This window comes from Delphinus delphis, chromosome 5 (genome assembly GCF_949987515.2).
Source record: "Delphinus delphis chromosome 5, mDelDel1.2, whole genome shotgun sequence".
In the NCBI taxonomy this organism is placed as follows: domain Eukaryota; kingdom Metazoa; phylum Chordata; class Mammalia; order Artiodactyla; family Delphinidae; genus Delphinus; species Delphinus delphis.
Window position 1 is genome coordinate 28,607,372 of NC_082687.1, and position 20,544 is coordinate 28,627,915.

At 34.9% G+C, this 20,544-nt stretch overlaps 1 protein-coding gene across 1 annotated transcript in view; it reads right to left on the reverse strand.

Annotated features, from left to right (window-relative positions):
• Positions 1 to 227: 227 nt before the first annotated feature.
• IQCM (IQ motif containing M) overlaps positions 228 to 20,544 on the reverse strand; it is a 347,601-nt gene continuing 327,284 nt past the window's right edge. Inside the window, 3 exon segments of the mRNA XM_069540669.1 lie at positions 228 to 486; positions 11,554 to 11,699; positions 13,396 to 13,502. Of these exon segments, the coding sequence (XP_069396770.1) occupies positions 228 to 486; positions 11,554 to 11,699; positions 13,396 to 13,502 (512 nt within the window).

Genomic DNA, 20,544 nt, shown 5'->3' on the forward strand with positions numbered 1-20,544 from the left:
TTATACTCCAATAAAAAAATTAAATTAAATTAACTTTTAAAAAATAAATAAATAAAATTGGAGTCAATCCTCTCAAACCCTGACACTGCTTCATCAACTAAGTTCAATGTAATATTCTAAATCCTTTGTTGTCATTTCAACTATCTTCACAGCATCTTCACCAGGAGTACATTCCATTGCAAGTAACTACTTTCTTCGCTCATCCATAAGAAGCAACTCCTCAACACTTAATGTTTTAACATCTCTTGGAGAAATTTGGTCACATCTTCAGGCTCCACTTCTAATTCTAGTTCTATTTCCACTATATCTGCAGTTACTTCCTCCACTAAAGTCTTGAACCCCTCAAAGTCATCGATGAGAATTGGAATCAACTTCTTCCAAACTCTTGTTAATGTTGATATTTTGACCTCTTTCCAGGAATCACAAATGTCCTTAATGGCATCTAGAATGGTGAATCCTTTCCAGAAGATTTCCAGTTTACTTTGCCTAGATCCATCAGAGGAATCACACTATTTATGACAGCTATAGCCTTACGAAATGTACTTCCTAAATAATAAGACTCGAAAGTCAACATTATTCCTTGATCCATGGGCTGCAGAATGGATGCTGTGTTGGCAGGCATGAAAGCAAAATTAATCTCATTGTCCATTTCCATCAGTGCTCTTGAGTGACCAGGTGCACTGTCATTGAGCAGGAATATTTTGAAAGGAATCCTTTTTTTTTTTTTCTTTTTTTGAGCAGTAGATCTCAACATTGGAGTTCTAAATATTCAGTAAACCATGTTGTAAACAGATGTGCTATCATCCAGACTTTGTTGTTCTATTTATAGAGCAGAGGTAGAGTAGATTTAGCATGATTCTTAAGGGCCCTAGGATTTTCAGAATGGTAAGTGAGCATTGGCTTCAACTTAAAGTCACCAGCTGCATTAGCCTCTAACAAGAGAGTCAGCCTGTCCTTCGAAGCTTTGAAGCCAGGTGCTGACTTCTCCTCGTTAGCTATGAAAGTTCTAGTTGGCATCTTCCAATATAAGACTGTTTCATCTACACTGAAAATCTGTTTTTTAGTGCATCCACTTTCCTTCATTATCTTAGCTAGACCTACTGGATAACTTGCTGGTTCACCTTGCATTGTCATGTTATGGAGATGTCATCTTTCCTTAAACCTCATGAACCAACTCTGCTAGCTTCAGGCTTTTCTTCTGCAGCTTCCTCACCTCTCTCAACCTTCATAGAATTGAATAGAGTTAGGGTCTTGCTCTGCATTAGGCTTCAGCTTAAGGGAATGTTGTGGCTGCTTTGGTCTTCTATCCAGGCCACTAAATGTCTCTCCATATCAGCAATAGGGCTGTTTTGTTTTCTTATCATTTGTGTGTTCACTGCAGTAGTACTTTAAGTTTTCTTCAAAACCTTTTCCTTTGCATTCACAACTTGGCTAACTATTTGGTGCAAGAAGCCTAGTTTTCAGCCTTTCTTAGGTTTGACATGTCTTTCTCACTAAACTTGATTATTTCTAGCTTTTGATTTAAGGTGGGAAACACTCAACTTTTCCTTTAACTTGAACACTTAGAGGCAATTGTAGGATTATTAATTAGCCTAATTTCAATGTTATTGTGTCTCAGGGAATAGGGAGGTCTCAGGAAAGGGATAGAGACAGGGGAACGGTCAGTTGGTGGAGCAGTCAGAACACACACAACATTTATCAATTAAGTTCGCCGTCTTATATGGGCGCAGTTTGCTTCTCCCCAAAACAATTACAATAGTAACATCAAAGACCATTGATCACAGGTCACCATAATAATTATAATAATAATGAAAAAGTTTGAAAGATTACGAGAATTGCAAAAATGTGAACCTGACATGAAGTGAGCAAATGCTGTTGAAAAAATGATGCCTATAGAGCCTTGCTCCATGCAGCGTTGCCACAAACCTTCAGGTTGTAAAAAAAAAAAAAAAAAGCAGTATCTTTGAAGTGCAATAAAACGAGGTATGCCTGTACATATACATTACAGAAGGATTCCCACAACCAAGTGGGAGATGTATTTGATGCTGCTGCCTCTGCCAGCCACATGATGTACCAGACAGTTGTGCTATTGCCCCTCTCCCAGTTCACAAGATGCACAGAACTTCCAGATTTTGAGTTTGTGGGGTCCATAGGAAATAATGGCAAGTTACAGGTTAGATGTATATGGAATACGTAGAGGAAATGGATGCTGAACAGTCAGTAATCAAACATAGGGTGTAATCTAAATAGTCTCGCACAGTGGCTTTATAATTTACATTTATTTTGATAACATTTTCTCTTATTTTTTTCAATCATTTATGTGTATTATTATGAACTCATGGAGTTTTTTGTTTTCTTTTGATTTGGTTTTAATTTTGGGGTTAAAATCCAATAGTATTATTAGAGTTCATTCTAGCATTTAGAAAATTTTATTCTAAAAAATTACACTTTATTTGTAACTTCTCAGAAAGTGAGAGTCTTAGGTTTCATTATCTGAAACATATTTACTTCTTTGTCCAAGCCTAGTACAGGTGTAAAATAGTTTCAGAATCATTAGCCCATATCTTGTATGGTAACATTTTAATTTTGTAACAAACACTTTCTAGTAGCCATGAACTCAAGGAAACAATGTCTACATTCAATTAAAAATTAAGAACTAAATTTATTTCTTGAAAAAATGAATAATAAAATTTTCCAGTAGTTATTTTAAGAAGACCGTGCCCAAAGATCATGACTTAAAATGTAGATTCAGAAGATGCCATTAAGTATAATTCTGTGAAGTATAACACTGGTTTAATTACTAACTGGATTTTTGCTTATTTTCAATTCAAAGTTTTCTTTTAATAATTTCCAAGTTAAATGATAGTTATTAATGTACTAACTCTATTAGCAGAAAATAATTACACAAACCATATTATATTAATATCATCAGATCCTACAAAGATATCAATTAAGGTAAGTCTAATAATGATATAATTTTTTTCATATACTTCATGTCATTAAAGTAAAGGTTTTTGAAATTTCATTCTTTGAAAGGTGAGAAATCTGATATTTTTATAAATGTTTCTGTAAATTCAGTTAAAAAGTTCAACATTGAAAATACAACTTTTGTTTTTGCAGTAGTAATATCAATATAAATTTTGTTAAGAATGGGATTATGGGGACTTCCCTGGTGGTCCAGTGCTTAAGAGTCTGCACTCCAATGCAGGGGGCCTGGGTTTGATCCCTGGTCAGGGAACTAGATCCCGCATGCTGCAATTATGAGCCTGCACGCAGCAACAAAGATCCTACCTGCTGCAACTAAGACCCGGCGCAGGCAAATAAATAAATAAATAAATAAATAAATAAATATATTTTAAAGAATGGGATTATGGTAAAAAAATGTTCTTACAATATTAAGAAATATTTGGGGCAGAAATATTCTTAGAATTGGTTGTAGTACACAGAGAATTCATAATTGCATACAAACAAGCTGCAGTATTCTGAAATAGAAACTGCAGTTGCTAAACATCACACACACACAAACACATACACACACATTTGTAACCAGAGTTAGAATAACTATACTATGGATACAAAGTTTGCAGGATGAAGAGGACATTGAAAATGAAGCAATACTTCTGCATAGCAGTATGCAATTTCTCTCTTTGCTGCCCATTTTAGAAGTGTTTTTTCTTTAAACTACTTTACTAATAAACTTTTTGTGAGTCCTCTGTATTTGCGGGTTATTTTCTTCAGAATCAATATGAAATTTTTTTTTTTTTTTTTTTTTTTTTTTTGAGGTATGCGGGCCTCTCACTGTTGTGGCCTCTCCCATTGCGGAGCACAGGCTCCGGACGCGCAGGCTCAGCGGCCATGGCTCAGGGACCTAGCTGCTCCGCGGCATGTGGGATCTTCCTGGACCGGGGCACAAACCCGTGTCCCCTGCATGGGCAGGTGGACTCTCAACCACTGCGCCACCAGGGAAGCCCTCAATATGAAATCTTTCCTAAAAATAATCAATAACGGGAGTTGACAAAATGCCATTTTTTAAAGATTTTATTGCATTGCAATTACTGAAAAACAATACTAGTGAACAGGAAGACTGGTTTTTATTCATATCTGATACTTATCCATATAAAAGCAAGAGACGGAGTGAGCAAATTAGACAATAGTAGCTTAAATGATATATAAGATTTAATTCTAAAATTCTATAGTTTCACTTTGGAGTATCTTTAGTAGGAAAACAATGTTATTGGAGTTTTAATATTTAATTGTATAAGTTATGTTATGGAATGCAGTGAAATTAAAAATTGTGCGTAATTTTGCACAATCTGAAGTTAATAAAACATTCAAAAAATCATACTGAGAACATAGGTGATACACTTTTTCCATGTAAAAATATTAAAGAATGGTCTCTAACTGGAGGCTAAATGTGATTATCTGTTGTTGACCTGAAATAAATAGACTGCCAGATATTTCTCCAGCAAAGACGTATTTATTTGGAATCAGCAGAAAATTGCAACCATGGGTTTGGGGTCTGCAACCATGGCAAGCCATGCACAAGACCTCACAAGGGAAGAAGAACTCTTTTATAGAGGGGAAAAGGGAGTTGGGAGGGCTATAGTAAACACAGAGTCCATGGCTTTTCATTGGGTGAGTCCTTGACAGGAAAGAAGAGGAGTCTTTTTTTCTTCCTGTTGGGCTCTGCTATTATCACAGGGAGCAAGAACTCCCCCTCTGGCCTCCTGACTGTATGTAATTGAGATTTCTGCTTATTAATTTTTTATACGGTAAAAATATTTGGGTTGAAATATTTATATACATCAATACAAAAAATTTACAATTGAGAATATTCTCCACTTAGCAGAATTTGCTCTGAGTTTACCTCAGCACATATAAAAAGAGTGTTTTCTCAATTCCAAATAATATAATCTATGGAGAACATTCAATGGAAAGTGTCAATTTTAAATCTGTTAAACATAAAATGCAATTTAGAAGAATACTTCAGGCAATTTTATGAAAAAATTAAAGTGATACCATATTTGAGAAAGATACAAATGTCATGGCATTAAACAGCTATGTAATTCATTAAAGTATGTGATTTAAAAATGTGAATTAATAACAAGAACAAACATTCTGCTTGTCATTTTTATTGTTCAAATAATCACTAAAAAGATGTTTTGCTATGTTACATTAAGGCATATAGATGAAGGTTGTTTTCACTTTTTAAAAAAGAATTTTATCTTTGAAAAGAGCTTCAATTGACTTATTTTATAGATCCACCGATATAATAAAATGAGTTCATTGAAAAAAATAATTTTAGCTATGTTTAATACCATCTTTACTCTCACAATTGTTTCCGTTTGGATGATACATTTTTTCATTAGCTTTTTTGTGATCTGCTTCTGTCTGTATTTTTTCAAGCATTCGCTATATAATTACAGACTGGTGCCTTTCATGTCTTGGTAAAACCCTTGCTAGCCTCTTCTGTTTGATTGAGCCGTCTAGTTTAAAACCCTCTTAATAAAATGAGCATTTCTCAAAAATGTGTGCTATGTTTAGGTATAATGGCATAATCCTTGCTCTCAGGGATCTTTTTTTCTTTTTTCTGGTGAGTTAAAAGTCATGCACATGAAACAACTGGTTGAGACCAGTATAAATTGGTGCAAAATAACGTCATCAAGAACACAAATAAATGGTGCAAATCCACTCTGGCAGAAGAGAAAAAAAAGACTAAGGATGACAGTTTTCTGGGAAAGGTTTTAAGGTAACTCTAGGATTGGTTGCTGAGAAGACTAGCTAAACCTTGTGTGGATGAGGAGAAAATGGAAGAGGTGCCATGAACTAGGGCAGGAAGATGTCTTTCCTTGGGTGGTCTGTAGATTGGGCAAGAAGGTGAAGGTGTGTTGCAAGCAGCATAGAATGCAAAGGTAAAAACTGAACTTCATCTGAGGGTCTGGAAATTCATGGACAAGGGACTTGAGTGGGAAGGCCATACATTGCTAGATGGACATCCATATTTGAGAAAATTCTGAGACATATTAAGTAGTCTAGATTAGAACTGATAAGGTTCTGACCTAACAGAATGAATGCGAGAGTGAAAAAGAAAGGGACAAATCCAAGAAGTATTGTGACAAAAAGGAGAATTGGTAAAGTATTTTTACATAAGAAACTTTAAAAAATTCTAATTCTTTGGTTCTTTACCTCAAACACTTTGCATTGGCTAGCCTGGGAGGCAGGATCCAACAAGGACTTTATATTCTGTACAGCACAGGCAATATAGCCAATATTTTATAATAACTTTAAACAGAGTATGATCTATAAAAATTTGAATCACTATGTTGTACACCTGAAACTAATATAATATAGTAAATCAACTATACCTCAATAAAAAAAGGAATATATTTGATAATTCAACATTTGTAATTGCTTCTCAGTTGAAGATGACATGGCAGCACCAGCTATATTAATCAGGAAGAGATTTATTAAGAGATATAGACAACTAAAAAAACTGTTGGGATGGCAGAAAAAACAGATGGCAGGAGTTCCATGAATCACCCCTTGTATCACCTCAGGAACTGGCTTAACAAAATTAGGAAACTCTGAATCAGAAAGCTACACCATACCCGCTGATCAAGGCCAGGACACTGCCATGAAGTATTCTAGTAGGGTCAATGCTCTGTGCTCACCTTTTATCCCTACATAGCTCATTTCCTAAGCAAAATTTTGTATGGAGGAGGCTGAAAATATAGCATGCATTATTATTATTATTGTTACATTGTAAATGTATGTTTTACAATGTGGAAAACTAGTAAAATGTGCAGACTTTTAAAAATAATTGGAAGAACACAAATAGAAGTCCAAAGTGGAATTTGTTTAATAACCCCCAAACTTGAAAGTTTCAAGCATTTATTCCAGAAAGAGATACCCAAGGGAATGTACCCAAGTTAGCACATGTGTTCAAAACTTTCAGCAAACCTATTTAGAATTTTGTTTCTTTAAGTTTTCTCTTTTTCTTTCCTCTTAGTTGTTTAAAAATACTTTAAAAATGGGGATTTTTTAATTCCTCAATATTCTTGCCATTGAAATAAAAAGAATTACTTCTGAGATGGTAAGTCAGTCTTGCCTTAGTACCATTTTATTATCCTTTCTTTTCTTGATTATTTATATAGAAAAGTCTCCCTCTATTGCTCTGCAAGCATTAATTTTTGATAGACTGCTTCTCAAACTGGAAATAAGTTTTTTAATATAAAAAGATGATTCTTATCAACATATTATTGAAAATTATTTATTTGACATATTTATTTGAATAACAAAAATAAAACCCGAAGTTCTTCAATTTCTAGAAAGAAAAGCACATATGTCAGAAATAAAAAAGAAAAATGGTTTCCCTTTAAATTGATGCTAGATGTTTCAGGATTCTTGATGAATTGTATGAGGAAGGGAATTAGCATCAAAATGCTAAAAAACTAAAAAAGACTGGATTATTTTAATATTTTTATAATAAATTATTTTTGCTGGTCTTTTTTTATTGAAATATAGTTGACCTACAATATTATATTAGTTTCAGGTATACCACACAGTGGTTTGACATTTATATACTTTACGAAATAATCACCACAATAAGTCTAATAACCATCTGTCACCATACAAAGTTATTGCAATGTTGTTGACTATATTCCCTATGCTGTACATTACATCCCTGTGACTGATTTATTTTATGGCTGGAAGTTTGTATCTCTTAATCCCTTTAACCTATTTCGTCCATTCCTCCACCTCCTTCCCCTCTAGCAACTACCAGTTTGTTCTCTGTATCTATGAGTCTGTTTCTGTTTTGGGTTTTTTGTTGTTGTTCACCTGTTTTGATTTTTACATTCCACATATAATTGAAATCATATGGTATTTGTCTTTGTCTGACTTATTTTGCTTATCATAATACACTCTAGATCCATTCATGTTGTTGCAAAAGGCAAGATTTCATTCTTTTTTATGCCTGAGTAATATTTCATTTTATATATATGATATATATATATGTATATATTAATCCTTTATTGGATATATCATTTGCAAATGTTTTCCCATTCCGTAAGTTGCCTTTTCATTTTGTTGATGGTTTCCTTTACTGTGCAAAAGCTTTTAAGTTTGATATAGTCCTATTTGTTTATTTTTCCTTTTCTTTCCCTTGCCTGAGAAGACAGATCATAAAATATATTGTTAAGACCAATGGAAATTTAGATTGCTTCCATATCTTGGCTATTGTGAATAATGCCACAATAAAAATAGGGGTGCATATATCTTTTCAAATTAGTGTTTTTGCTTCTTTGGATACATACATCGATTTGGAATTGTAGGGTCATATGGTAGCTGTATTTTTAGTTTTTTGAGGAAACTCCATACTGTTTTTCATGGTGGCTACAGCAATTTACATTCCCACCAACAGTGCACAAGGGTTTCCTTTTCTCCACAGCCTTACTAATGATTGTTATTTCTTGTCTTTTTGATAATAGCCACTCTGACAGGTGTGAGTTGATATCTCATTGTGGTTTTGATTTGCATCTCCCTGATAATTAGTGATATTGAGCATTTTTTCATAGCCATCTGTATGTCTTCTTTGGAAAAATGTTTGTTCGAGTCCTCTGCTCACTTTTTTAACCTGATTGCTTTTTTTTGATATTGAATTGTATGTGTTCCTTGCATATTTTGGATATTAATCCTTTATTGGATATATCAGTTGCAAACACATTTTCCCATTCAGTAAGTTGCCTTTTCGTTTTGTTGATGGTTTCCTTTACTGTGCAAAAGCTTTTAAGTTTGATGTAGTCCTATTTGTTTATTTTTGTTTTATTTTTCTTTTTGTTTCCCTTGCCTGAGAAGACGGAATCTGTAGGTCTCCTTGGGTAGTCTAGACATTTTAACACTATAAATTTTTCCAGTCCCTGAGCACAGTATATATTGATATTTCTATTTATTTGTATTATCTGCAATTTTATTTCATCAATGTCTTATAGTTTTCAGAGTATAGGTCTTTCACTTCCTTGGTTATTCCCTAGTATTTTATTCTATTTGATGTAATTGTAAATGGGATTGTTTTCTTAACTTCTCTTTCTGCTCATATATTATTAGTGTATAAAAAAGCACCAGATTTCTGTATATTAATTTTGCACCCTGCAACTTTACTGAATTCATTGATTAGCTCTAACAGTTTTTTGTGAAATCTTTAGGATTTTCTATATATAGTAGTATCATGTCACCTGCAAATACTGACAGTTTTACATCTTCCTTTCCAACTTGGATGTCTTTATTTCTTTTTCTTATCTGTGTGGCTAGGACTTCCAATACTATATTAATAAAATAACAATAAATGTGGCCAGAGTGGCATCCTTGTCTTAATCCTGATCTTTGAGGAAATGCTTTCAGCTTTTCACTGTTGAGTATGCTGTTAGCTGGCTGCCATCAGCTTCTCAGTCCGCAGGGGGAGTCCCAGCTACCTCCTGCCTCACCAGGAGGCTCTCAAAGATCATTAAATGGGTCTGATCCAGGCACCTTTCAAACTGCTGCCTCTGCACTGGGACTTGGACCAAGTGAGGTGTTATGTGCCCACTTTAAGAGTGGAGTCTTGGTTTCCTAAAGCCCTCTGGCTCTCCTGACCCAAAGCTCCACTGGCTTTCAAAGCCAGACTTTTAAAGGCTTGTCTTCCCAGTTCAGGACTCTGGGATTGGGAGCCCAATGTGGGGCATGGATCCATCGTTCCTTGGAGAGGACCTCCATGGTTATGTTATCCCTCCAGCAGCGAGTCATTATGCTGATGGTCTGGTCTTAAGTAGACCATGTCTACACCCCTCACACCCATTTTATTGTGGCCCCTTCTTTATATCTTTAGTTGTGGAAAATCCTTTCTGCTAGTCTTCAGATCATTCTTAGAGATAGCTGCTCTATCAGTAGCTGTAATTTTGGTGGGCTATTAGAGGAGGTGAGCTCAAGATCTTCCAACACTGTCATCTTGATCCAGACTCCTTATAAGAATATTTTAAACCAGAATGATGACCATTCAAATGAAGGCATTTGAAATTTTTCCTGTTCCCTAAACTAACGAGGAGTGCAATTTACTCCCTATGCCTTAAAGTGGCATATTCTCTTTCAGGATGTAAAACTAGATTACACTTCCTAGGCCCCTTGCATTTAGATGGAACCAGGTAACAAATTCTCTCTAGTAGAATGTGAGTAGAAGTGATATGTTCCAAGTTCAGACTGAAGTAGATAAGAAGTGGGTATACTTTCTCCACACTCTTTTTTTTATCTACAGCCTGGCTGTGAAGACTACAGTACAGGCCCTAAAGCATGTCAAAGCTATTAAGATGAAAAAAGCCTGAATGTCTAAAAGAGTGCATGGGGCAGTACCTGCTGGCTCACACTGGATTGTGAAGTGAGCAGAAAAGAAGTTATTATTTAAGCTAATGGGATTTGGGGGATTGTTTTTCAAAGCTATTAACCTACCTGGAATTATATACCTCTTTGAACATAATATGCTTTGGGAGAAAGCAGTTAATATAAAAATTTGGTCTACCTATTGTTGAAATAGGCCCAAGATAGAGCTGCTGCTACTCAGGGTGCCACAACAGCAAACCAAAATTTAGATAACTTCTGCATCCCTTACATGTTCCACTTGACCAGAAACACAGTAAATCCCATCAGCCAATCCCCAAACACCAAGCCAACTCTGGGCTCTACACTTATTTCCATGTTCCTTTTCATCCAAACAAGGTTGCCTGTGTGGCCCCAGCCAATCAGACATTTTCTATTTTTCTCTTCCTTTTTCTTTATTTTTTTATCCTATAAAAGTTTCCTGTCTTCCACCCCATTTTGCAGTTCTCCAAATGGAGACTGTCCACTTCATGAAATCACTTAGATTGTCTTATCATTTTTAACACAGTTTCCGTAATTCACATTTGTGTGAAAGTATACTGCAAATTCTAAAGCATTTTGCAAATTTAATATATTTTTGTTATTAACAACATTAATAAAAATATTAATAGTGTCAAGGAATTCAGTATTTCAATTTTGTGTTCTAGAATGGAAGTTGGGGAAAGGAATGAATCAACAAGGAAAAATTACCTTAAATCTGAATTTTCTGAAAAGTAGTCCATGTTGCAGGATCATGGAAGTTTGGCTTTCAATTATTCTAATAGCTGCATTTATTTAGAAAAATATCAATTTATAAGAAAATGTAAGACATAAGACAGATCATTTAAAAGATGTAAGAAAGCTAAGTCTTGACCTTTTGTTGTTTCTGCTTTCTTTTTCTTAATGCACTTTTATTTAATTTGGCTTAGCTATTTTAAAGATTGTATTACTCTAGTCAGAAGCAGCGTTGTAGAACTCAGCTGGGTCACAGGAACTTTCTCACCACTCCATTCTAATTTGCAGTTTTGCTATAATAAAAGCCCTAAATATATTGCTACTGTCTAGACGTTTTATCTGAAACAAGTGTCCTTTGTAGTCTCAGAGGACTTTTCTAATTTATTTCCAGTAAATCAAAGTCTGTGAAGAGCTTCGGTTCTTATTAAGACATACCCTTCACAGTCCAGTGATTGCCAACAGTGGCAAGCCATTGACAGTTCATTTACATATAAGTGATGACTTCCATCAGGTAGTTGGCTCAAAAACACAATGGACATTTCGAGCATATCCAATATTTCTTGTTCTTTGATGAGCACCAACTGCCAATTTTTATATAGAAACTGACTATTGAAAAGTGAAGGCTTTTTTCACTGACCTTACACTGTCTTCTACAGGTCTAGAGTGACATGTCACTGAACTTAATGTAGGATCACACCTCTAAAAGACATTCAGGAGCCCTACCTCAGTTTGCTAAAAAATCAAGAAGAATAGTCAAATCTAGAAAATATGAGACAAGAACAATCACACTTTTTTTTTAAAGGAAAAATAAATTTCTTCTGTTTCCTGCCCCCGATTGTCATAATCATAACTTAATTTTTATATTTTATTGTTATAAGGTAATTTTGATATTGTTTTTCTATTAATTGTTTTCTCTTATAAATACATTTGCCATTTGAAATAGTGGCACTCATTACACAACACTCATTAGGAAATCTTGTGTTTTAGTTTATAAATGCATTTCATTATATTCTATGCTTTTGCTCCCAATTCTCTGGAATATTGAAGGCAGAAATCTAGTGAAATTTTTATCCTAATAATGCTATAAAAAGGAACAGGCTTCTGATCTGTTATCATGCTGGGACTCAACTCATGTGTGATTTTTTTCCCTTTATTTAACTGCGCATTTTCCAGCTTTTTTTCAGTACTGAAATAAAATGTTTTTCTTTAAAATCAGGCTCTCTCAATTATCAACTGGGATAATACAGATCATTTAATTTCACAGATAAGCTAACCTCTATATTTTAGCCAGTAATCACTTTTCCCCCCTATCAAACGTTTTACTGCTAACATTTTCTGAATAGGGTATCAGCATGTTTTTTAGTCCATCTTGGTTCTGGTTTTGGTGAGGCCCTGACTTAACATGATTCTTGTAATTAGCCTTCTAAAAATTTCATTCTAGTACCTTCCATATTTACAGTTCATGAAGTAGTCTGAGAGATTTTTTTTTTTAAAACCAAAGTGTCTATTACAGAGGTAATAGATCAGGGCAAGAATTGAGAAAATGGAACACCTGTCATGTATTTCCTGTCTCTTTATTCATATCAAGTCACTGTGCTGTGCATGGATTCTGTTCCCTCTACTATTATTTCTACAATCTCATTCATAGATGGAGGGAGGAAGGGAGGGAGAGAGGGATGAATGCTGGTTAGATGGTTGGATGGATGGATGGATGAATGATGGATAGATAAAATTAAATTCAAGATTCTTTAGAGACTGGTGTTAGCCACTGTGCTTCAAATCTTTTCTGAACTAAGGTAGGTAATTCAGGAATACTATATATTAACTTTCAGTTTTTCACTTTAAAGTGAGCAATAAGAATAGGGAAAACATAATATGATGACTACACTAATAAAATATTTTAAAACACATTTTGAGAAACCATTTCCAAAAAAATGTGAGGTTCTAGAAATAAGAATATTAACATTTCTTTATGGCATTTATTGGTACTGCAACAAACCAAATTTAAGTCCAATGAAAGGAATTCTTGATACTATGTGATTTCAACTTCATTACGATAAAAGAGATGTCGTTTATAAAAAAAGGTCCAATGAATGGTTCATCCAAAGATATTTAGTAATTATAGACTGACTTGTTGAAGTTCTTTGGATGTGCAAAGATGCTTGTCCTTTTTTCCTGTTGATACAGAATTAATCCATGGCCTATGTTAATCTATGTCTTTGGGTAGATAGGTTCAACTCTTAAGGTTTCAACATTGTATTGAAAATACTATCTTACTTCTCATGATGAATACTGTTGTCTCATTTTCCTTTCTCTCATAGATCCGGCCACCAGGTTCCCAACAATCTGGATGTTAGCTCTTTTGAGTATTGGATGTCCCCTGACTGTAAGACAAAATATATAATTACATTAATAAATTTTAAATTATATGACACAATGTATCATGCTTTTGAAATAATTTTAAAATATTATAGGAAATCAGTTATGGTTGTGCTAAAACAAAGATTTGACTTGGGCACATTTCCTTCAGGTGTATTGAGATACATTATGTATCATACCACGAGATTCAGCAAGAATTACTGTTGGACCAAAGAGTTGAGAGGAAGGATGGCAGAATCTGGATTCCACCAATCTACAGCATACTTGAAATAAATAAATTAGATGCAACATATGTTTGACCATAAGAACAACAGCATTGAAAATTTTTGCATTACAATGGAATCAGTTCTGATACTGATATTCAAATCAATACAAAGCACTATTTTTATAGATGGCTTGTACTTGATTCATCTTTATGTATAAAATGCCTTCAAATAAATAAAAAACATAGATTTACTGCAGACACTATTTTAGACAGTACTAATTTACAGATATGGTCATATACTTTGCCTTTTAAGACCTATTGTTGTTATTAAACAAAAACATAACCAACTACAAAAAAACAGTTAAAGTTGTGAGAAGAACAATCCTCATTACTAACAGAAAATGAATGACTTGATGTGTTGTCAAAGGAGAAGCAGGGCATTGTTGTTTTCAGGTTTATCTATATTGCCATTAGAAAAAGAGCAAGGCTTATAATAAAAAAACTAAATTAGACTACATTCCGAATATTTATGAAATAATTAGTATTAGTAATTATCATTGCAGGTGTAATCACAGGGAAAGGCAATCACCAATTGATGTCCCAATATAGTAGTTATACAAGATAAGTGTGTTAGTTCTAAAGGTGAGATCTTAGGACTAAATGATTTCCTACTGCAATTTTTTTGATAATATGCAATACCAACCATATATTTCATCAGGCAGAGAATAGCTGAAATACAGGATTACTCAAAGTAGGTAAAATAGAAGAAAAAGTGAATATAATGGTCCAAGCTCTTGTTCTTATACATTTGTGAGTGAATCCAAATTTAATACTCAATCTTAGTTTCCTTATTTTTGAAACAGGGATAATATCTATCCTGTCTGGTTGTTAAAAGGATCCAAAAACATATGTCAAGAGATATATGTGTAAGAATAATGTATTAATATTGACCCATCAATTATAAAATATACCACACTAATGCAAGGTGTTAATAATAGGCAACAGGAGGAAGGGGTTGCAGGTGAGGGGGTATATGGGAACACCCTGTACTTTCCACTAGTATTTCTGTAAACCTAAAATTCCTCAAAAACATAAAGTCTATTAGTTAAAAATAAAGATATGTGCCTGACAATTCATTAAGTATTCAAAATATAGTTGCTGTATTATTATTATTTACACTATGAAGTTATAATATATGTAGGCTTTATAAAGAAATCACTAATAATTGTGTGAGATAATAGCAAATGTATATATATTGGTCTCTGTCCCCAGTTCCTGGCACAGAACTCTTAAAACGCTTACAATTTCCTAAGTGATAACAGCACTGGGAGCATCTTTTGTTCTAATGAGGTGACTCTGGGTGGGCTACTGGATGGGGGCTGGTCACCAGAAAGACCAAGCCATGATTAAAAGCTTGGAACTTTTAGCCCCCTCCCACCAACACTTCTCCAGGGAGGGACAGGGGCTAGAAATGGAGTTAATGGTCCACCATGCCTATGTGATAAAGCCTCAATAAAAATCCCAGTGGTACGGGGTTTGGAAAGCTTCCAGGTGGATGAAAACATCCTTGGACCAGAAGGGTGATGCCACAGGGACAGAAAACAGAAGTACAGGACTCTCCCAGATCTCACCCCACTTATCTCTTCAACTGGCTATTCGTTGGTATCCTTTATCCTATCCTTTAATAAAATGGTAAATAGAAGTAAATGTTTCCCTGAGTTCTGTGAGCTTCTCTAGCAAACTGATAAAACCTGAGGAGGGAGTTATGGGAACCTCTGATTTGTAGCCAAGTTGGACACAAGTTGTGGATAACTTGATAACCTACTACTTGTAATTGGCATCTGAAGTGGGGGACAGTCTCCTGGGATGGAGCACTTAACCTGGGAGATCTGACTGGCATCTGATTCTCTCTCCAGGTGGATTGTGTCAGGATTGAGTAAAATTGTAGGACACCCAGCTAGTGTCAGAGAATTGCTTGTTGACGTGGGAAAAAACAAAACTCACACATTGGAATTGGCGACCAGAATCTTAGTTGGTGACCGGAAGTGGGACTGGGAGCAGAATCCTAAATTGCATAATATATAATTTCATAAATATTTCAATTAAATAAAGGATCATTAATTTTAGGAAGGATAAAAATGTAAGTATACATGATATATTTTTAACCCTTCAAAGTAAGTATTCTCGACCTTCATTTTTGTCATATGGCAGAACAGATTCAGAGAAAAATCTTTTTGATTAAAACAACTCAAATCCTGAATAAAATATTAAGTGTATTTTAACTGCATTGCTAAATTGGCAGAGAAGGAAGAAAATGCAAAGGCCAAAAAAAGTAAAATCAGTAACCTTAGTGAATATTTGAGTGCTAAAGCCAGTTTTTTTTTCTAAGGTTTTCTGCTGAGCCCTGGATATCTGAGCTTCAGCCTTGTGAGGGGAGTGGGGTCAGGAGGTAAAGCATAAGGTTCACTCAAAATGGGAAGCCCGGCATGAGACCACAGCGGAGTGCGGGGCCCCAGAGGGCTACACATCAGAGTAGGTGGGATAATATCACAAAATAAAGAGAGAGAAGGAGAAAGAGAGAGAGAGAGAGAGAAGGGCAGGGAAATGAAGGCAAGGGAAGAGAAGAGAAAACTTCAAAGAAGAGGACAGCAAGGAACCTTTCCCTTTTCCATGAGGCTGGGTAGATGGAGCAGAGCCTCAAAGCCACCATTGTTTGATGCCCTGGTTCATGTCACCTGTGTGGTCCAAAATACCTTAAATAAATTTAGAGTTTGTTGGGCCCCAAGAACAAATGAAAAAACCTCTCTAGAGGAAAGCAACTTCAACCAAGGTCTTTAAAATATGTCATAGAAACATATTTTATTAAACCCTTATATGTTACAATCAGTTTTAAATAGAAAAACAGGCTACAAAGCAGTATCTACAATGTGATCCCAGTTTTTAAAAAAGTTATATGCATAGGAAACCATGTACAGTATTAAATACCAAAATATTCACAGTGGTTGGAATTATAATTTAGCTTTAGTTCTTTTCGCTTATCCATATTTATGACAGAAGATATTATTTATGTAAAATAACAGTATTAGAGATGTTCAAGTTTCTAGATTGGAATATACGGTAGAAAGTCATTTTTATTGTAGATAATGAATAATCAGAAGTTAGATCTTTGTTGATAGTCAATAATTTGAATAAATGATTTCAACTTGGGAAAATAATCAAATAAAAATAGATAATATGGTTAATATTCATTTAATAGGCTGTATTTTCAGAAAAGGGATACTAAATTTTCCTCAAAGGCTCAAAGTAAGCTTTTGTCCTCTGTTTTCTTCTAAACCATCTCTATGTTTTTATGTTCACAAGTCTATTTTATGATTTTTCATGCCATTTCCATGACCCACTCAAGGTTATATATTGTATTATTCTACACTATTGGCTACTTCCTGTCAGTGCTTCAAAATGAATCTTTGTAGAGCAACTTGGAAAGAAAACAAACACTGACTGTGTTAGAACATAAAATACACATTTAGGTCGTTGAGTATCTATTGAGTCCTATTTGTTCAGGTTCTTGCTAAGGGCTATGAGGTGATATAAAAGGCACTAGCTGAGACCTTTCTGGGTCTTCATTTCCTAATCCAGAAACAATTAAAAAAACAAACAAACAATTGCAATTATTATGCTACTCATAAACATTTAGTTTAAAAAATGAAAGTATCTACCTAATGCGGTATAATGGCCCTGCCCACCAGAAGATTATCATAGTGAATACAAAGCAAAAATATAGTCCTAGATGACAAACAATAAAGGACGTATTTAAGTAGTTACATTTGATGCTTATATGTTGCAAGGGTACAAATTTGAACCCAAGTTTTGTGCATCTGAGTATTTCAAACAGAGTTACGTCCATGAAGACTGGCTGAATAAATGCTCTAGAGATCTCTCTGCAAAGAAAGACCAAGAAATCTTCTTGGGGAAAAAAATTCTTAATATGAGAAGAGTGAGCTGAATATTTTCATCTTGGTCCAATAAGATGATGGCTGTTGGCAGGGATGAGTGGTTTCATGTGCTCTGAGCTACCTCTTGCTAAGATGATTTTGCCTTGACTCTGCACTCCCTTCTTCCCCACCCTCCCACCCCGCCAAAGAGATTCTGGCCTATAGCCTTGTGAAAGGAAGACTCAAATGAGAAAATAATGGAGCTGAAAAAGCTATTTTCCTATACCATGTTCTCGGGATACTGAGAGAACAGGGTATCAGTGCTCTGAGATTAAGGGAACTGGGTTACAAGGCCAGGAGAGCGATGGGCTTTTCCCTTCAGCAGGTTGGCTTAGGCCCATATGGAATCCACACACCATGGCCTGGACAGGTGCTAGTGGCAATAGCAGCAGCAAGACACCTCCATCAGGCTTCCTGAGCTTTGGAGTGACAACAGCAGACAGCACTGCAAGGGGGTGGGTGGGAGGGGGGCGAAATTTCTATGTTGCAGCTTAGAACGGTGTATTTATGAGCACAAGTGAGATATCCTAGGAGAACTTCTAGAAATAACTGCAGCTACCAGGATTGCTTTCAAAGAGACCAGAAGTTGCATAAGAGTAGGTAGAAAATTCTATGTGCCACTATTTTTGTGATTATGTATGTAGTTCCGCGGAGCAGCTGGGCCCGTGAGCCATGGCTGCTGAGCCTGCGCCTCCAGAGCCTGTGCTCCGCAATGGGAGAGGCCACAACAGTGAGAGGCCTGTGTACCGCAAAAAACGAAACAAAACAAAACAAACAAACAAAAAAACCTGAAAGGGTAAAGTAACGTTAAAGAGACTCAGGAACCAACCTGAAAAAGCTCCCAAAGTCTAATGCTGGAATAATTTCAGCAACAACAACAGAATAATGTAGTCTTAGATTATAACTCATAGTAGGAAAGAAATATGTAGGAAAGAAATATTTATAAGTACATATTGATATAAATAAATGATTGAATAAAAGGGGAGAAAATATCTAATAATTCTTAATAATTTATGTTGATACTCCCACCTCCAAGAAAAAAGTTGAATTCCTCCATTCCTCCCCATTCCCTCCCCCAGTGTGAACTGGACTTAGATATATGCTTTCAAAAAATAGGTTGCAGAAGGTGGATGGGAGGAAAGTTACTTTATAGTGAGTGGAGAAACCTGACAAATACTACCTTGGCCAGGTGATTAAGGTTAACAGCACTGGGGATAAGTCATATTGATAGCATGTTCCTGCTGATATGATGTGGTGAGGAGGGCACGTCACCTCTGACATTCTTTCAAAAAATGTATAATCTCAGCATTTAAAAAAACAATAACAATGAGAATAACAGCTGTCATTTAATGTACATTCATTCTGTGCCAGGCACTGTGCTGAGCACTTATCTTACTTTCTCTTTCCACCAATACCTGATGCTATCATGATTATTATTATAGGAAACTAAGACTCATATCAGTGACATGTTTCAATGGATAAATAATTCTTGATCTACATATGGACTGCAGAACCTTTTATAACAACTCATTGGAAAACATAGCACTCTATATATATCACTTATTTTTAAAGTAGGTCTAAGTTACATTATATTATTGCTTCTTTTTTTATACATTTGTCCTGTATCTTCAAAATATCAATAATTCACTTCTTTTTCTCAGTGCACTAATCTCTATGAGTGTGTCTTGCAGACAGATGAGTGTTCAATAAATAATTTTGATAATGCTTATTTTTGTTTTATAAAAATGACATCGTACCATGCATATTTTGCTTTCTTCACTCAAGAAGGATTAATTCATGGAAATTCCTTCAAGCTAACTAGTATAGCTCTAATTCATTATTTTAAGCGGTACATAGTATTTTGTGATATGAATAGACCATAATATTCCTCTACTGATTAATGTTTACTTTGTTTCTCAGTTTTTCCAAAGAAAAATAATGTTAAAATAAGCATGTTTGTTTGTTTGTTAGGTAGTGGTTTTATTTCTATGTGATAGATTCTCAAGATGGAGTGCAGAAACACATTTTTAATTTTAATTGATATTGTCAAGGTGCTTTCTAAAACACTGTAAAATTCATATTTCTACCAGCAATGTGTGATGGTACTTCTTTGCTCATATCCCAGCCAACAATAGCAATTATTTTGTTTTGTTTTAATTTTGGCCAATCTAAAAGCTGCTAATCTACTGAGTTTCCTCATCCACTAGTGACTTTGAGCATCATTGCATATATCCAATAGCTGTTGGATTTTTGTTTTGTGAATGGTTTCTCTACATTTTTTGTCTATTTTGTTATGATTGTTCCCTTGTTCCCGATTTTAAATAGCTCACTGTATTAAACCTCTGCCTTCAAAAATGCAATTCCACTCCAAATCAAATTTATTTTTAATTTTTTTTGAATTTTATTTTATTTATTTTTTATACATCAGGTTCTTATTAGTTATCTATTTTATACACATCAGTGTATTCATGTCAATCCCAATCTCCCAATTCATCCCACCACCACCATCCCTCTACCACTTTTCCCCCCCTTGGTGTCCATACGTTTGTTCTCTGCATCTGTGTCTCTATTTCTGACTTGCTAACCCGTTCATCTGTACCATTTTTCTAGGTTCCACATATATGCATTAATATACAATATTTGTTTTTCTCTTTCTGACTTACTTCACTCTGTATGACAGTCTCTAGGTCCATCCACATCTCTACAAATGACCCAATTTCGTCCCTTTTTATGGTTCAGTAATACTCCATTGTATATATGTACCACATCTTCTTTATCCATTTGTCTGTCGATGGGCACTTAGGTTGCTTCAATGACCTGGCTATTGTAAATAGTGCTGCAGTGAACATT